Source organism: Xenia sp. Carnegie-2017, unplaced genomic scaffold (assembly GCF_021976095.1).
Source record: "Xenia sp. Carnegie-2017 unplaced genomic scaffold, XeniaSp_v1 HiC_scaffold_25, whole genome shotgun sequence".
NCBI lineage: Eukaryota > Metazoa > Cnidaria > Anthozoa > Malacalcyonacea > Xeniidae > Xenia > Xenia sp. Carnegie-2017.
In genome coordinates this window covers 8,027,404-8,043,324 of record NW_025813488.1, presented here as the reverse complement: position 1 = coordinate 8,043,324, position 15,921 = coordinate 8,027,404, and the positions used below count along the sequence as shown (strand labels likewise).

Genomic DNA, 15,921 nt, shown 5'->3' with positions numbered 1-15,921 from the left:
TAAATTCATAGCGCTTTCAGAAAAGCACTAGTGGTTTTGAATTTCTAAAGAATTTAATTTCCCCAATGGACTTGTCTCTGAAGGGCTTAGAAATGAAAATTTATTCCAGAATGTGCAGCAGTAATTTATTTTGACTAACCCTAGATCCGCCGCTGATTTTATACTAATAAAACGAATCAATGTAGCCGTCGTCTACATTTCCTTTACACTATATTACATAAAAGTAATCTATTTCACATATTTCTCAACTTTTTATTGTTATGTAAAGGAAAATGTCTTATACCTACTGGGGGGGGCAAAAATCCATCAGTGGGGGGCAGAATGTAAGGCTGGGAGGCCTTCGCCCCCAGTTATATAGTTAAAAAAGGCCCTGACAGCTTTCTTGTATACGGAAAGTTGATTTTGTGAGAGACGGTGGTTATTCGCTTATTATGAATTCCAAACAGTCACTGCACTACAATTGACTGGATTATGGCGGTTATCATTAACTTGATTTGAAGTCCATCCTGACTCGAGGAGTGAACGCATTTGACGGTATATTCTGCTTCGAACAATGTACAAAAATAGACTTTTCCTTTGGTGCATAGATATGTAAAAAGTCTTGTTTGTTGTGGCCTATATTGGCCACCTTCCCAAAAATAAAATCGTGCAAAAACTTCTTTGTTAGGGAAATTAAAGCACAGATTCTTGCATAACTTAAAGTAAACAATCTAAGGCAATAACTTTATACGACTTTTGAATTACGAGAGAGACGCCAAGCGATAAATCTTTATCTATAACAACACTACGTCCGTCTTGATTTGTAAATTGGCTGCGAATTAAATTTTTTGCCGGCGTTCGGAAGCATATCCAGGTATTAGAGAGTCTCTCTTTGCTTCATTCAAACGTCTACTGAAATATATCGTTTTCGTCGAAATTGGTAAATTCGAATCCACCAAAGTTGTGCTAAAGACTGTTTAAATCTTCCATTGTCACTCGTCTCAGTGGAAATTACAAAGAAATTTTGTAGGATAACAAGAGTATAGTAAAAGTTGGTGCATCATAAACGGTAAGCGGTTTAATACATCTTTATTACATCATACATTCTTACCAGCTTTCTAAAAGGTTGCTTGTATGTTTAACTATACATCGATATTCTTTGCTTTTTCTTTCTTGGTCGTTGAAAAATAGTCCAACAGCCTTGCTCGTCATGACTTTGGGGAACAAATCTTCGGTTTGTCTTCAATTTTTCCTTTACTTTGCGACCGAAATATTTAATCTCCTGACCGACGTCGGCTTGTACATCGACAGCTCAAGCATTCTCTCCGAATGTGACGACGTCATTGACATGAAAAACTCGAGTGAACTCAACGGCGTTGGGGATTCAGTGAAATGTTCCGATGGAGGAAACTTCACTTCGAGCGCTCTGAAGAACGCCAAAACGGATTTGATCATACTACAGTTGACTCTGGCCGGATTCTTCGTCTGTGGCGCTGTGTTGTTTATCTCTCAAGTCGTTATCTACTGTAAATATTTCAAGGCCGCACGAAGTCACTCCTTTGAGTACGACTGTGAAAACTCGGAGTTCTTAAAAAGTTTCTATAAAATTCACGGTTTCATTTTGGGCTTTGGCACCATTCTTCACGACATTCCAGTCGGGCTGATCGTTGTCGAGCTTTGCGTTCTTGTATGGCAACAACCAAACTGCTGGGAATGTGTCAAAATATTTTCCTCGACAAGTTTCTCAGAAGTCTCGCTCTCAAAAACCAATCTTTGGCTGGGAATAAAACTGGGCTCATTGGCGCCGATAACGTTTTATAAAGGTATACATGAATGACGTTATGCGTATTTACAGGGTTCAGTTTTTGTGGAGTGTTTTTCCTGGTGTATTTTTGAGTAGATATACGTTTTACGTAAAATGGTTAAGCTCATAAAATAGATGAAAGTCCTCAACGATCGTATTGCAAGAACAAATAGTAAGAATTGTAAAAAGTTTGCAGACTATTTCATCCTTGTACAACTACACCGGTTGTGATACATATACGTAACCACGAGACAAAACAAAGTTATCCCTAGACAAACATTTTTTTAATTCTATGTAAATAAATCCCAGATAATTCAGGATAGCCCAAATTAGACTTGAGGTGATTTTTTGCCAAATGCCATGTGAAGAATGGGATCGCTCGTGCCATAAAAAAACGTGTCGCCTCTTGAACTGAAAACTACCCAATTTCGAAATTAGCTCTGAATAGTAGTATGATACTAGTAGCAGTTTCATTCACTACCCGGCATCATTATTCGATGGTAACCGTCATCTTGTAAAGCAGTTTTGAAAAATGCACAGATTATTGTAACAAAAACAGGACAATCCCATTGGGCTTGATACATTTAGCACTTACAGTAGTTTACCTACGGGGGGAAACTTTCTTTTTGTCACCGACTCTTTGATCGTTTAGGTATGCTTCCACTTTTCATGTGGATTGGTGGCCCGTTCTGTGGCATGGATTGCTATATATGTCGTGTGTGTACTGTGCTTCCTAGTGGATTTCTTGCCACTGTGCTGTTGCTGACCCCAATCTGTGGTGTGATTACGTACCGACTCGAGCCGATTGCAACAGGCATTGATAACAGTGTTGTCAGCACTGTCTGGTCGATTGGACTTATATTCTGGGTTATAGCAATTATTATCGGCATCTTTCTTTGCGTGTGCTGCGTGCCAGCTTGTCGAGTTTGCTGTTTCAGATACGGCATATGCAAATGGTGTGGGTTGGACTGCTGTGGCCTGGGGAAGACTGACCGCGAGGAGAAGAAGGATAAAGCCGAGGCGTAGCTTTGGCGTAAATCTGTAGCTTTATAAGTCTGTTGCTTCATGGTGATCATGAAGGTAGCGTGATTGGCTACTCGTGAAATGTACGACAAATTGAAAAACATCCACTGTTTGCCTTCTTGCGCTCAGGTAGTCGTCATTGTTTAGGGTCTTTCGATGCCTTGACGGATTTTGATTATGTATTCAGCTTAACTACAAAACCTTTATTTTTTAAATACCTTGACGGTCATGAAATACTTGTTGCCAAATGTAGAGTAATTATTAAGCTTTAACGATTGTTTGTAGAAAGATATTTTACACGAAATTTGATGGTAGCGTCTTAATTAATTCTATGTATAGCATATGGTAGAGAACAATCCTTCCACTCTGTAAAGTTGATCTTCTGTTTGAAACCGTAATGAACGCAAATTTATGGTTGCACTTTCAGACATAATACAAATGACATTCGACATCTTTCATTAGTTCAAAATTCACTGCACAACGTGTGAAAAACTGAGCCTTGTGCACAACGTAAAATATTTGTAGTTGAAACAAAAAAGCGAAACTAACCAAATTTAAACGGTCAACATTTTTTAAAAAACAGTTCATGCATGTAGGCACATCGTTGTGCGTACATTGTTATAGGTAAATGATAAGTGCGTCATTGTATAGGTACATTATAAGTACGTAATTTTTGTCATTTTAAAAGTTCTGTTCAATGAAAATATTTTTGCTAATATTATTGAAATCGCAAAAGTTTCGTTTCATGGACAATTTAATTAAAGATCATCGTCAGTATTTCTGCTCGCAGGTGCAGAAACAGTTTAATTAAATGATTGGCAACAAGCCATTGAGATTACGTCTGTTGCTGCTGTTAAGTTTATATCTATTCAGGTGGTATTACGCCCTTAAATTCCTCAAATCACAAGCCGACATTGTGACAAATCTCAACATATTCAAATAAAATGTGGGCGAAAACAAAACATAAAACATTTCCGTAAACTTGTCAATGAGATAGCAAACATTTTGTCGAAGATATTGATTTTCATTGCATGTCTGCCTTTATTGTATTTTGAGAGTCCTAATTAAGAAAGGTTCCTTCCAATTTTTAAACATAAACACTCAATATAACACCGAATATGGCCAGCTCTAATTAGCTGAATGTGTCTCACAGTTGAAATGAAGATTTCGTTGTTATCATTATTACTGTGAGACGATTTAAAGTGCTTTTAAAAACAATCCACAAAAGTTTCCTATCTCTTCCAAGTTGGAGGTCATTTTTGCATTATCCCATCAGCTGGCCAGCCTTAAATATTTCAGGCAGGGATTATTAATGCAATTGTCCTTGATTGTTAGCACAGCTTGAAGGCGATATGTTGAGCAAATAACATGCTGTTATTTTGTACTCAAACATCACAAGAGGCCAAACGTGGCTAGATGATTGTTGTTCGACTGGATGGTGGTTTTACAGGGTTCATTCATTGATAAATCTGCTTAAATAGAAGATTGTTGCCTTGTTGACATCTGCGATCAAGAAACACGACAAACAAGAGAATTTAATTATCACTTTTACCATTGGCACGTAGGGTGTTGTGACACCAAAAAAATCCAGTGAATTATTCAGTATGTACTACAACTACAATCGTTTTGATTGTTGTTTTCGTGTCAGCTTCGCTCAGTTTGAAGACAACAACTTATTGCTGGAGAAATTAATCAATTCATGCGCGTCAGCTAATGTCATTTTGCGCGTTTTATGATAATTTTTATACAGTGGGGGCATGGAAAGATTTTCGAAGTGGATATGTCAAAAAATGTGACTGGCCTTCGAGTTCATGAAATACTTTAAAAAACATCAACCCATCAAAGCATATCACATTAAGGACGCATTACGGACATCGATGAACTGTTTCAAGTCTTTTCATATCCGTTTGGAGCTGCGTGCTCTCTATGATTTCCATCAATTAAAATCTTAATTAACTAAATTGCATCTCCCGCCTTCGTTTTAGAGACACGAGACGATGGTATTTGCGCACGAAAACGATATTTTATTAGGAACGAGAAACGGTATTGAGCTCAACTGAGACATTGGAAGAGAGAACGACTTTCTGGAGAAGTTGTAAAGGTAGAGGAATGTAATCGAAGTCTTTTTATATAGCTACAAAACCAACGACAATTGAAACCATCTAAAATATCTGCAAAACGTCTTCGGCATTTTAATATGTTTCTCTTCGCACTGTGTTTTAGATAAGCTCGTGTTATAGAATACTTGATTTGGTATTTTTCAATGTTTTTCATTAATATTGCACGGCAAAAACAACGTACAAAGGTCGAGTTCTTGCCCCACTAAATACTAAACGTTGCATGTATTTGTGTTTTGTTTTGGTCATTTGTACTTACAAATTACTTCGCCAAACGATAGAAAGGAAGAATTGCAACAAAGCAAAAATATTTTGATTCTTTGTGTTTTTCAAAGGGTTTGTTCGTCTTTGAAATGAAATTCAAAACTTGTTGTTGTTGACTTGGAGGAGGTCGACCAAAAAAACACCAAAGTTTGAAAAAAAGAAACGTGTTTCTATACGTTTAGTACAGTTGAAGGTCGTTCGTCTCACATGGAAAATTTTTTATCAACATGCAGACACCCGTTGCATTCAGAAACTTCGCATTCTGCATCAAAAATTAAATGGAATTCCATGCCGGATATTTTGACTATTCACAAAACCAACATTCAATCTTTTTCATCATTCAGCTTTCGTCGACTTCTCCATTCAAAATCGCTACATATCGTCATAAGTTAATTAAATAACGACAAGTGTATCTTTGTCCGAAATTTTTGTTGCTGTTCCCGAGCTAGAACGCATACAACAAATACTACGGCAATGCCATTACTAGACTTTGAATAACATTGTATTCCTCTAAAGTAGTCATAGGGTTAACTGCTAAGCGGCGTTTATAAGTTGACATTCAATAAAATCAGATGGGCTTGATTTTCGTTAATCGTCACCACGAAATCTTCTATTTATTGTAACACGAGAAGGATGAGCTTTGATTACAAGACTGTTTTCGCGTGACTGCGCTATTGTGCACGGTTGTCGATGAGGTTGTTGAGTTGCTTTGAACATTTGCTTATATTGTTAATCTCTAAACAAGGAAAGAGCCAATCAACGACGATAAAGGTGGACGCGATGAACAACTCTGGAGGGATCTTGTCAGAAGTACGACGCGACAATCTGACCGCTCAGTTTCAAGAGCCGAGAGGCGTGAAGTTTGCACGGATTGTTATCGAGATATTGATTAGCGTTTTTGGAGTTTTTGGTAATACTCTTGTGTGCATGGCTATATGGAGGAACAAACGTCTCCAGAATATAGGTAACATATTCATATTTAATCTTTCCATCGCTGACTTGGGTGTTCTGCTAATGTGTTTACCGCTGTTAATACTGAATGCCGACCTCAATTTCTCTTGGCCATTCGGGGATATGGGATGTAAGCTCCTACTTCCACTGACTGATGTATTTTACGGAGTTTCCATCGGTTCTATTGTTGCTATTTCGTTCCATCGCTATCGTTTGATAGTTCACTGCATGGACCATCAGATGAGTGCAAGAAAAGCGAAACTTATCGTGGCTTTTATTTGGGTGAGTGTAAGACATTTCACTCGAATGTCAGTCATTACATTTGCTCTCTGAATTTGAGATGATCGATGTTGAACGGATCTCAAAAAAACATGTATGATGTCATCCGAAATTTTTTAGATTGCCTAGGAAAGCGCCATTGCCATGGTGAAGAGTCGAAAATGAGAGTTCCCAGGAGCTCTGAAAACGAAGGGAAACCTTAGAAAACCATGCACAGGCTTGCGTTCTCTCACTATTGGCTTTTAGAACAAATGGGAACCTGAGAACCCCTATCTTTGCCAATTCACCATGGCAATTGCGCTTTTCCAAAAAAATAGTTAAAGTTGTGATAAGTCTCCGCGACAAACTTTTCTTCTTCTTATTTTTTAGATAATATCTTACGTTCTTTTTGTTTTACCTCTGCATTTTGTTGTGGAGCTCAAAACAAAGGATGGCAGGAGTTTTTGCGCCCCTGTTTGGGAACGAGAAATTTACCGTCAACTCCACGTTGCTTTCGTTTCTCTGTTATTTTATGTGCTTCCGCTGGCGTTGATCGTGGGCACCTACGCGCGTATTCGGCGTCAACTTCGCGGCGATCCTTTTCTTCGCTCTCTACTTCGACACGACTCGACGAACTCGGCAAAAATTCGTCTCGATCAAAACAACAAAGCCTTAAAAATTTTGACGCCGGTCGTGGTCACGTTTTCCATTTTGATGTTTCCTATCAACGCAATACGATTAGCTGCAGCGTTCGGTAAGGATTTGCATGTGAACTTCGCTCATCTTAGGCTGGTTTACAATATCAGTGTATTGCTTCTGCTGACGAACAGCTCTATTAACTGCATCATATACGCGGTGGTGAACAACGACTTTCGCAAGGAGTTCAAGCGGATTTTAAGCTGTTGTGCTCTTAAACGCACGAGGCTCACGATTTCAAGAACGAGTCCAAAAAAGTATTCGATGTATTCCTCCACTGATCCTAAGACTGTAGAAGAAACTGTTTGTGCCGACAACGACTCGGTTTTCTTATATGATTCCCGAGACGAGTTAAGGAAACCTGTCCGCACTGAAAAATTGTTGAAGGATTTGAGTCGTTATGAAGTGAGGCGTTTGATGGAGGACAATGATTACGTGGATTCCGTGTGTTATTGCTCGTACGGAGAGAGTGTATCTATTGTTGTGAGATAATATATGTACAGGTTTTACAGTCTAAGCAGCATAATGCAAGATTGGTTTTATGAAATGCAACATAACATAAACTGCAACATAAGTTTGACAAAGACATAAAGGGCATGGCTAATATATAAATTTTACACAGCGTATAACATATTTAACTACACAACATAGGTTTTACAAAGTTAAAACTGGCTTGACTACAAAATATGTTTTACACATTGAAAACAAGCTTAGTTACAACATAGGTTCTATACACAGTGAAAACAGGCTTAATATACAACATAGGTTCTACACAGTGAAAACAGGCTTAACTACAACATAGGTAATACACAGTAAAAACAAGGCAACTACAACTTAAGTTTTACACATTGAAAACATGAAGGCAACTACGTACAACATTGAGGTTTTATACGATGTTAAAAATTTTTATCGATCAATACCAATGACACTACTATTTACTTGCGCAAATGTATCATATTTTTGTAAATTAAACCGTATATCAAAAACTATTACCATGCAGTTACAACATAAGCTGTGAAATTTTACCAATTTACCTGACTAATATACTGAACATCGCGATGCTGTATTACTTTTGACCCTTGGGCTGTTGGTGTTCGTATCAAGCGTGTATGGGGCTTTGATTTTTTACTGGGTAGTTCAGAGGCATAGCGTATCCAACTTCAATTGACTTGAGTAATATAAAATGATCTGTAAAATAGTTCAAGATTACGAGTCCGAGATTATTACACTAATCATTACAACATAACAGTTTGAGTATTGTCTATGTTAGAGCAGTCCTGGGAAGGACTGTTGGTGTTTGTATTGACGGACGTCTTGACTTTCTTAGTGGTAGCCACGACATTTACTCCCTCTTCACAGACGATGTACTTAGAATGTCGAAAATCATTCAATACAATGTGTCACAAGTTTTTCTAAGGACTGCACTAACCTGGACAACCAGCATTCACAAACATGTACCCATACTCGCGGGTTCTGATTCAAACCATTCATTTTGAAACTAGAAAAGCTATAATTAGAGTCGATTGATGTAAATAATACTTCACTGTCTTCACTAGCACTTTGGTAATGACGGTTTTTTGTCATATTGTGGCTTCAAATTTGTTCCTCAGTGGCAGATCTAGGGTACGTCAAAAAAAATTACTCCAGCACATTTTCACATGTATTTACATTTCTAAGTACCTTGGGGGCAAATCCATTGGTAAAATTATATTCTTTAGAAATTCAAAACAAATAGTGTTTTTTCTAAAAGTACTTTCTATGAAGAATTGACATTACAGAGGGAAAGAAAAACAAGAAAGTGAGTCTCATTTAAAGGTGATGAAACAAGGACTTTTTCGAATGCCATCCCATGTGAAATGGCGGCTTTTTCAAATGTCGTTTCCAATGAAATGGTGCGTTTTTCTGAAAGAAGGAACTCAAGTAGATTTATAGCTTCACTTTATTAACATCAACTTCATCAAACACTTCCATAAGTTCAATGGTTTAAATAGTTTTTTCTGATATGCACTCGGAAGTTACTTCGTGTCGCTCAAACTTTTGCAAACGCAACTGCTGGAACGAAATAGACTTCAAAGAGAACGAGTATTTTTCATGTATTTAAACAGTACTTTGCCATAGAATGTTTTCGGTTTCCTGTTGAACTGTAGTATTCAACGTTTCTTTCGTGTAGTTTTTAGAGCAATTTCTTTTGGTGAAAGATGAATTGATTGTATGGAATGATGTTAACAGACGCAAGAGTTCAATTATAGGAGGGTCGGATGTGAGGTGGGTTATGACTGATGATGCCTCCATCCAAAAATAACTGTTGTAATTAGGTTGAAATGTTGTAAAAATTTACTTTAATGTGTCTTATAGGAAAGTAAACGGTTTGAACCATGGAGTATCGTTACATGTTTGTAGATGTAGGTCGTTAAGGCTCCTACTGTTGGTGTTGATTGAAAGTCATTTTCAGAGTCATTGTAAGAAGATGGAGAGTCGATCGACCATAACCAACGTTAACACGAACAGTCCTTCTCGGGACTGCCCCACCACGGACGATCTGATGATTGGACATATACCATCAAACTTCGGAAGGATGGCAGTCACAGTCTCTCATTTTGACGGATGGTATGTTGCAATAGAAATGTTTACGTCACGCGTAGTACGAAATAAGCACACTTAGAATTTCAAAACAGCACGAAACAATTGTACTCAGAAAAGATGTACCGAGTTTCACTATTTCTTCTTCAATTTTGGCTGGCATTTGTAAACGCTGACCAAGGTACGGTTCAAAGTTTTGATATAGATTTATTTTGCTGCTATTCAATCGAATTTTTGCTCATAATAACTGCGAAGGTAATTTTACCGTGTTGTGGTGTGTGATTTTGGTGAAACATATCTTCCATTTTTTATGAAATCTGCTCAGCTATCGTTAAGGATTTACCCTAGAATTTATAAAATTCGTTACAGCAAGCGAAAGTTAGGGCATGGAATGGTTTAGAATGTCTTAACATCCAGCGTGTTTTACGAATTGTAAAAATATTTTGTTGAGATAGACGGATTGTCTGTGACATGTCAGAAGGATTAAATTCTTTGGTAGATTGCAGATGAAGCTGTTGTGTTTGTTAGTTTATGTTGATAATGTATTAGATGAAAGTAATTTCTTCGAGTACGTTTTACATTTATTATTTGAATACATGCGTATATCGAAAAATTATTTTACAATCTGTTCGCTGTGCTGTCATTTCAAAGAGAACTTTTATTGAAAAGATGTTTGGTTGAAATTTGCCCTGAATGCCCATTGGCCTTTTTTTTGTGTACATACAATCTTGTCGGTATTTGCTGATGTTGAAATTGGTTTGGCAGTTTCATGTACATTGACTCTACCTTTATTGCAACCACCAGCATTCAAGAAAGGTTGAGCATTAGTTTATTCTTCTAGTACGTTTACTACCCACTAGATTTGCCAGTTATTAATCCTAAGAAGTTAGAAAATTATCTTCGGCATCGTTGGAACCTATTTCCTGATCAATGTGAACATTAAAACAATGCCAGTAAATGTTTTGTGACATGGATCTTTTGTGTTATGATAACCAGAAGATGTTAAAGTTATCAGAAAAAATATTTTAGCCATAATTATTGTTGTCGTACTCCTATCATAATATTTTTTCTCGGGAGCGACTCGATGCTCATTTGACAGGAGGGTGTGAAATTTTTAAGGGGTGGAGTGCATTGTTATCCTAGCTAAAGTTGTAAGGGGCCTCAGGCTATTGTGGATTTTTAGGCTTACCAATGAGTGAACCTTGCATAATGAATGTGTTATTAGCTTTTTAAATTTTTATCTATTTTGTTATTGTTAATGAGTGCACATTTAGTAATTTATTTCAATTTAATGTTTCAATGAAAATGCGCATTGTAATAACTCAATTGCAAATGGTGGTGGTATAAAATATGTAACTGCTTTTGAAATGACAAGTTCTACTTTTACTTTGTCTTACTGTACAATTTCATAGCTCTAATGCTGGTATATTAATGGACTACATTACATAATACTATTTTAGAATTATTCTTGGGGGGTACTAGAGAATTTTGGAGGGCTGTGCACCCACCTGCACCCCCCTGAAAATCAGCTCCTGGATTTATATATTATAATTTGTTATCTTTATGTGAAGGTAACACGACGAAGTTGAAGTGTGTATGTTCAGAAGAATATTGCCCCCCGAATCATGTCAACTACACTTGCGAGACACATGGTAACTGCTTTAGCCAACTGAAGATTGATGAAGACACGTACGAAGAGGTGAAGAACTACGGCTGCCTGCCACCCGAACCAAGTGGAAAGGTTGCGATTTTTCACTGCAAACGCAGCGAGGCACGTGAACTGGAAGAAAGGAACTCTGTTTCGTGTTGCCACGAGCGGGATTTCTGCAACAGGCATCTGAAACCAACGCTAAAACCAACACGAAAATCAAATGGTAATGAGCTAAGTACGTACTCGTTGCTCTTATGGAATAAAAGAAAATTCCATTCGATAAATACTACTTTTCTTTGTTGTTTTTTTTTAGATGAGGGCTCGTCCAAGGGAATAACAAATGTTATCATCGCTTTGGTTGTTTCTGTTTCAATTTGCGTTGTTATTTTTGTCGTCATCATTGTTTGTTATTGGAGGTAATGAAGTTCCGTGATATTCACCCGAAATCCTTCTTTTTATGGAGTAATTTTTGCAACCTGTGACCTGCCGTTCGATTTTGCTCTATAGACATGTCAATTATAAGAGATATGAAGAAGTAAAGAAGAACGGATGGCACGTTGTATCGAATCAACAGACCATTTTTCAGATGCTTGAAGAAACAGGCGGAAGTGACTTTGGTTTACCCAAATTGGTAAGTTATCCCCTCGCATCCACATGTATACACCTGGGGAGGTTTGGGGAACTTGCGCGCACACAGTGCAACGGGCGAAGCTTTTTGAAGGTGGAATTCGCCAGGTTGCTCTTACATCAACATTTTTTTCACATTTCAATTTTACCGTTGAACGCTATAGTCTTCATTTAGTTATTGTAGGCGATTGTCCGTCGCTCTTCCCAGCCCCCCTCTCTTCCTCCTTTTCCACTGCCCTGTCGCACTTAATTTATAATGGAGTATAAATAAACAAATAACTGTTCGAGTCTAAAATTTATTCATTGTTTACTGTCGTCACGCAACTTTTGCTAGCAAACAGTTCACTTCAAACAACTTTGTTTTCGTAAATTGATGAAAAAAAAGCAAATGTCGTATTCATTGCCAATAACTTTTTCATTTTTGCTGTACAACAAGCGCAACAGTCATGTGAGTTTCACTAAAATATGCTTGAGTTGAGAAAGAGGAATTTCTCGCTCTTTGGATAAAACCCCTTCGAAGACTGTACAACAATGTCATTACCCTGTTATAGACACAGCGCACCATAGCGAGACAGGTGCAGCAGACGAGACTCATTGGTACCGGACAGTTCAGCCGTGTTTTTGAGGGTTTATGGCGTAACAACAAGGTGACCGTGAGGATCTACCAATCAAGAGACGAGTTTGTCTGGCTAAAAGAATGTAACTTTTACGAAAACATGAGACGTCACGACAACATTTTGGCTTTCATTGCGTCTGATCGTCTGGGCGCTCCGTCGGCCACTGAGCTCTACCTGATTACGGAGTATTGTGCTCATGGATCCCTGTTTGAGTATCTTCGATCCCAACATGTCCTCAGCAAGAAAGACTTGCTTCGTATGGCGGGCTCAATTGCCACCGGTCTCGCTTATCTTCACGTCGAAGTCATGGGAACGTACAAGAAATGTGCCATTGCTCATAGAAATCTCACTTCGAAAGGCGTATTTGTCAAGAAAGGTGGTATATGCGCCATTGGACATTTCGCTCTTGCCCTCAAATCATCGGAAGAATGCACAGAGAAAGATGTCAGTGCTAATCCCAAGCAGCCATCGAGGCGGTATATTGCCCCCGAGGTTTTGGATGAGAGCATAGTACCGGGTGATTGCGCCCACGTCGCTCTCTTAAAAGCGGATATGTATGCTCTCGGATTGGTCTTGTGGGAGATAGCATTCAGGACGGAGTCCGAAGGTAAGAGCTTACAGTCTTTTTTCTTGTTGGAAACGCGAATATTAGATTCATACGTATCTCATAAATATATAAATATGGACGAATTATAATAATAACGGGGAAATGAGATCAATTAATGGGGAGCGTGTTACAAACTAAATATTGTGTTGTATCTAAAAACTTGAACATTTTAACTTTTGTTATTTTCAAACGTTTATTTGCATTGGTTTGTGTCAGGAATTCAAGAACCAAGTCAGTTGCCTTATGAAGATATGGTGAGCGCCAATCCTAGTGTTGATGAAATGAGAAAGGTTGTTTGTGTCGAGAAGCGAAGACCGCCAATTCTGAATCGTTGGTATCGTGATAAGGTAAACCACAGTAAGGCACATTGTGCTTTACATTTACTGACGTGTCATCTTTACTTAACTGCTTTACGTGCTTTTTGCTTCAGGCGTCGTGCATCACCCTTGTTTTATTCATTTCTTTATTGCGCATTGCAAATATATTATATACATTTATGCTTGTAGTGTGTTTATTTTCTTTATACTTATATTTATATTGATGTGGAAATAGGAAATTTTGCAAACCTTCTGAAACTTTACTTGCTTTTCCATGCAGAATCTACTGTCAAAGTGCATGGGATTTTTATCTCAGGGCCCAATCTTTAGTTCTTGTGCTGTGATTTTACCTTGCGTTCCGAGGGCATGATGTGGACTTGTTACTCAGTAAATTTTAACTTTAGTACGTATATGTATATTATTAGATGTTCCTCGTCCAGGTTAGTGCAGTGCTGAGAAGGAATGTTGGTGTTTGTGTTGATCTGATGAAGTCCTCGGTACTGCCCTTACCTGAACAATCAACATCTAAAGCGATTATTGGCTCAAACCATTCCCTTTATCAACTTATTGTATGTCCGTTCAATATTGTTGTGAATGTTTTCGAATCGCTCAATGGGAAGAAAATCTGATTTCTTTAATTTATATTTTTTCAGAAGAGAGTTGTCAAACAACTTTCTAATATCGTTAATTTTAAACGCACTGAAGCAAAGATACATGCTATAGATTCTGTATCTAGATTTTTACGTCTTCTAGCAAGAATTGAAATCATTCTAAAATGTTTTTAGGCTATGCGACAAGTAAGCAAGCTAGTAGAGGAGTGCTGGAACCATAATCCAGATGCCAGACTTCCTGTTTTACGTGTTCAGAAAACTTTGTGTAAAATTGAAGAGACGTTGGTGAAGGAGAAAGCTATTCAGGTAAATATATTAAATTTTGGTTTTTATAGCCGTTTGCCAAATAGAAAAAAAATATGAGCAACATTTTCATTTTTTTTTTGTAGCAGGCCAAGTTTTTTTTGCCCGCCAATTTTATTTTTAAGGAGCCAAAATTTTATAACATTTTACTTGGTATAGTTGTTTCCATCGCAATCACTGCCCGAAGAAATTTCAAATTGAAGTTAACTTATGGTAACATAAGCAAATAAACGAAACGTAGCTTGAGTTAATTTTGACTTGAAAATTTAATTTGTTCCCCACCTACCATCTCTAAAATATGGCCTGCAGTTTTGGCCATAGGCAGACAGCTATTTTGAGCAGGTGGCGAATTACTAAGCAGGCTAAATAGGCTGAAGCCTACAGGCCCGGTATTTCGAGAGGCGCGTTGTATCTACACATAATTAGTTTTTCGTTTTTGTCATTCCGGACTAGCTCATTGTTCTTAATTTAGACCACTTATGATGTTAAAAACCGTACGATCTACTGTTCAAATGCACGATGCTCAAAACTTGTGAAGTAGTGGGTTTTCCCAGTTTTAACTTTCAATTTATTCCTTTTTGTTGATACTATGAGTTACAAAAAAACAAGCTGGGAAATGGAAAGGCAAAGGAGCGTAGGGAACGCGAAAGTCATCTGAACTTGGTGGAAGGAATAGATATCTGACTTAAAGTCCAACAATTTTGTCCTAGCTTAAACGCTCCGTATTAGTAATCCGTCACTGTTTTAATCCCAGGCCGTTAGGCGCATCTGTGCCCAGTTTGATAGGTTTTTCTATTTGATGATTTTCTGAAAACAATCACATTTTTTTCTTTTGTCGATTACAGGTGGTATGAATGATCATTCTATAAACAATACACCTCTGTGTATGATCAAACTCATTCATTTGTCCTCGAAAAGCTGGTTGACACGAGCGACATAACGGCATCTCATTTTCTTACTATTATATTGCATATTAATACGGTTATGTAACTGGCCGAATCACATGCAAGAAATATGTCTACATACAAGAGAATCGACCTACGTTGAAAACATCTTGTGGTGTTATGTCGTTGTGTTGGTTTGTGGAAACTAGGCTTACGGGACGAGAGAATAGGAAAGTCCATGTCTCTCATCAGATTTATGGGTCAGACGTCCAAGGAGCTTGGAAAAGACGTTACATCTTATTGTTTGTAAATACGACTCACGTGACCAATGACGTGAAACTGAATTGTTAAAAGCACGTTTTTGTGGTTTTCCTGTCAATAGTTTCATATGTGTAGGATATTATCCTAATGTAAATTTACTTGTTCTTAAGTGAGTGCGAGAGAGCACATATTGATTACGTATTTTTGTATTGTGTGTACATAACGTATCTGTTATATATATATATATATATATAGAAGTAATGTTTTAATCGTATGCGCTTCGTAGTTACCTCCGTCGTGGCAACAATCTATTCTGCTTGTGTGTTTTTCTCTTCCTTATAGGTGTCCTACGTAGATGTTCAATGGTTGAA

General features: G+C 37.7%; 3 protein-coding genes across 7 annotated transcripts; all 3 read left to right on the top strand.

Annotated features, from left to right (window-relative positions):
• The first annotated feature begins 690 nt into the window (after positions 1 to 690).
• Positions 691 to 3,264, top strand: LOC124453388. 2 transcript variants are annotated; one of them, XM_047004206.1, is made up of 3 exons: positions 692 to 1,048; positions 1,171 to 1,802; positions 2,436 to 3,264. In XM_047004206.1, the coding sequence occupies exons 2-3, from the start codon at positions 1,190 to 1,192 to the stop codon at positions 2,807 to 2,809; spliced, it is 987 nt and encodes a 328-aa protein (XP_046860162.1). In that variant the 5' UTR covers positions 692 to 1,048; positions 1,171 to 1,189; the 3' UTR covers positions 2,810 to 3,264. The 2 variants fall into 2 exon arrangements, with proteins under 2 accessions (XP_046860163.1, XP_046860162.1); XM_047004207.1 differs by having other exon boundaries at positions 691 to 1,802.
• Positions 3,265 to 4,219: 955 nt separating this feature from the next.
• LOC124453321 (galanin receptor type 1-like) lies at positions 4,220 to 8,690 on the top strand. 3 transcript variants are annotated; one of them, XM_047004119.1, is made up of 4 exons: positions 4,220 to 4,408; positions 4,792 to 4,907; positions 5,933 to 6,420; positions 6,787 to 8,690. In XM_047004119.1, the coding sequence occupies exons 3-4, from the start codon at positions 5,968 to 5,970 to the stop codon at positions 7,582 to 7,584; spliced, it is 1,251 nt and encodes a 416-aa protein (XP_046860075.1). In that variant the 5' UTR covers positions 4,220 to 4,408; positions 4,792 to 4,907; positions 5,933 to 5,967; the 3' UTR covers positions 7,585 to 8,690. The 3 variants fall into 3 exon arrangements, with proteins under 3 accessions (XP_046860075.1, XP_046860076.1, XP_046860074.1); XM_047004120.1 differs by lacking the exons at positions 4,220 to 4,408; positions 4,792 to 4,907 and having other exon boundaries at positions 5,134 to 6,151; positions 6,359 to 6,420; XM_047004118.1 differs by lacking the exons at positions 4,220 to 4,408; positions 4,792 to 4,907 and having other exon boundaries at positions 5,134 to 6,420.
• Positions 8,691 to 9,616: 926 nt separating this feature from the next.
• LOC124452398 (bone morphogenetic protein receptor type-1B-like) lies at positions 9,617 to 15,837 on the top strand. 2 transcript variants are annotated; one of them, XM_047002927.1, is made up of 8 exons: positions 9,617 to 9,853; positions 11,244 to 11,546; positions 11,637 to 11,739; positions 11,831 to 11,954; positions 12,502 to 13,174; positions 13,391 to 13,521; positions 14,277 to 14,408; positions 15,251 to 15,837. In XM_047002927.1, the coding sequence occupies exons 1-8, from the start codon at positions 9,793 to 9,795 to the stop codon at positions 15,257 to 15,259; spliced, it is 1,536 nt and encodes a 511-aa protein (XP_046858883.1). In that variant the 5' UTR covers positions 9,617 to 9,792; the 3' UTR covers positions 15,260 to 15,837. The 2 variants fall into 2 exon arrangements, with proteins under 2 accessions (XP_046858883.1, XP_046858881.1); XM_047002925.1 differs by having other exon boundaries at positions 11,244 to 11,558.
• The last annotated feature ends 84 nt before the right edge of the window (positions 15,838 to 15,921 follow it).

What these genes read in the sequence shown, in the direction of transcription:
- LOC124453321 (XM_047004118.1), top strand. Translation starts at nt 5,878, where the DNA reads ATGAGGTTGTTGAGTTGCTTTGAACATTTGCTTATATTGTTAATCTCT. An exon ending in TTATCGTGGCTTTTATTTGG is followed by an intron (nt 6,421 to 6,786) that starts GTGAGTGTAAGA and finishes CTTATTTTTTAG; the next exon opens with ATAATATCTTACGTTCTTTT.
- LOC124453388 (XM_047004207.1), top strand. Translation starts at nt 1,190, where the DNA reads ATGACTTTGGGGAACAAATCTTCGGTTTGTCTTCAATTTTTCCTTTAC. An exon ending in GCCGATAACGTTTTATAAAG is followed by an intron (nt 1,803 to 2,435) that starts GTATACATGAAT and finishes TTGATCGTTTAG; the next exon opens with GTATGCTTCCACTTTTCATG.
- LOC124452398 (XM_047002925.1), top strand. Translation starts at nt 9,793, where the DNA reads ATGTACCGAGTTTCACTATTTCTTCTTCAATTTTGGCTGGCATTTGTA. An exon ending in ATTTGTAAACGCTGACCAAG is followed by an intron (nt 9,854 to 11,243) that starts GTACGGTTCAAA and finishes CTTTATGTGAAG; the next exon opens with GTAACACGACGAAGTTGAAG. An exon ending in ATCGTTGGTATCGTGATAAG is followed by an intron (nt 13,522 to 14,276) that starts GTAAACCACAGT and finishes AAATGTTTTTAG; the next exon opens with GCTATGCGACAAGTAAGCAA.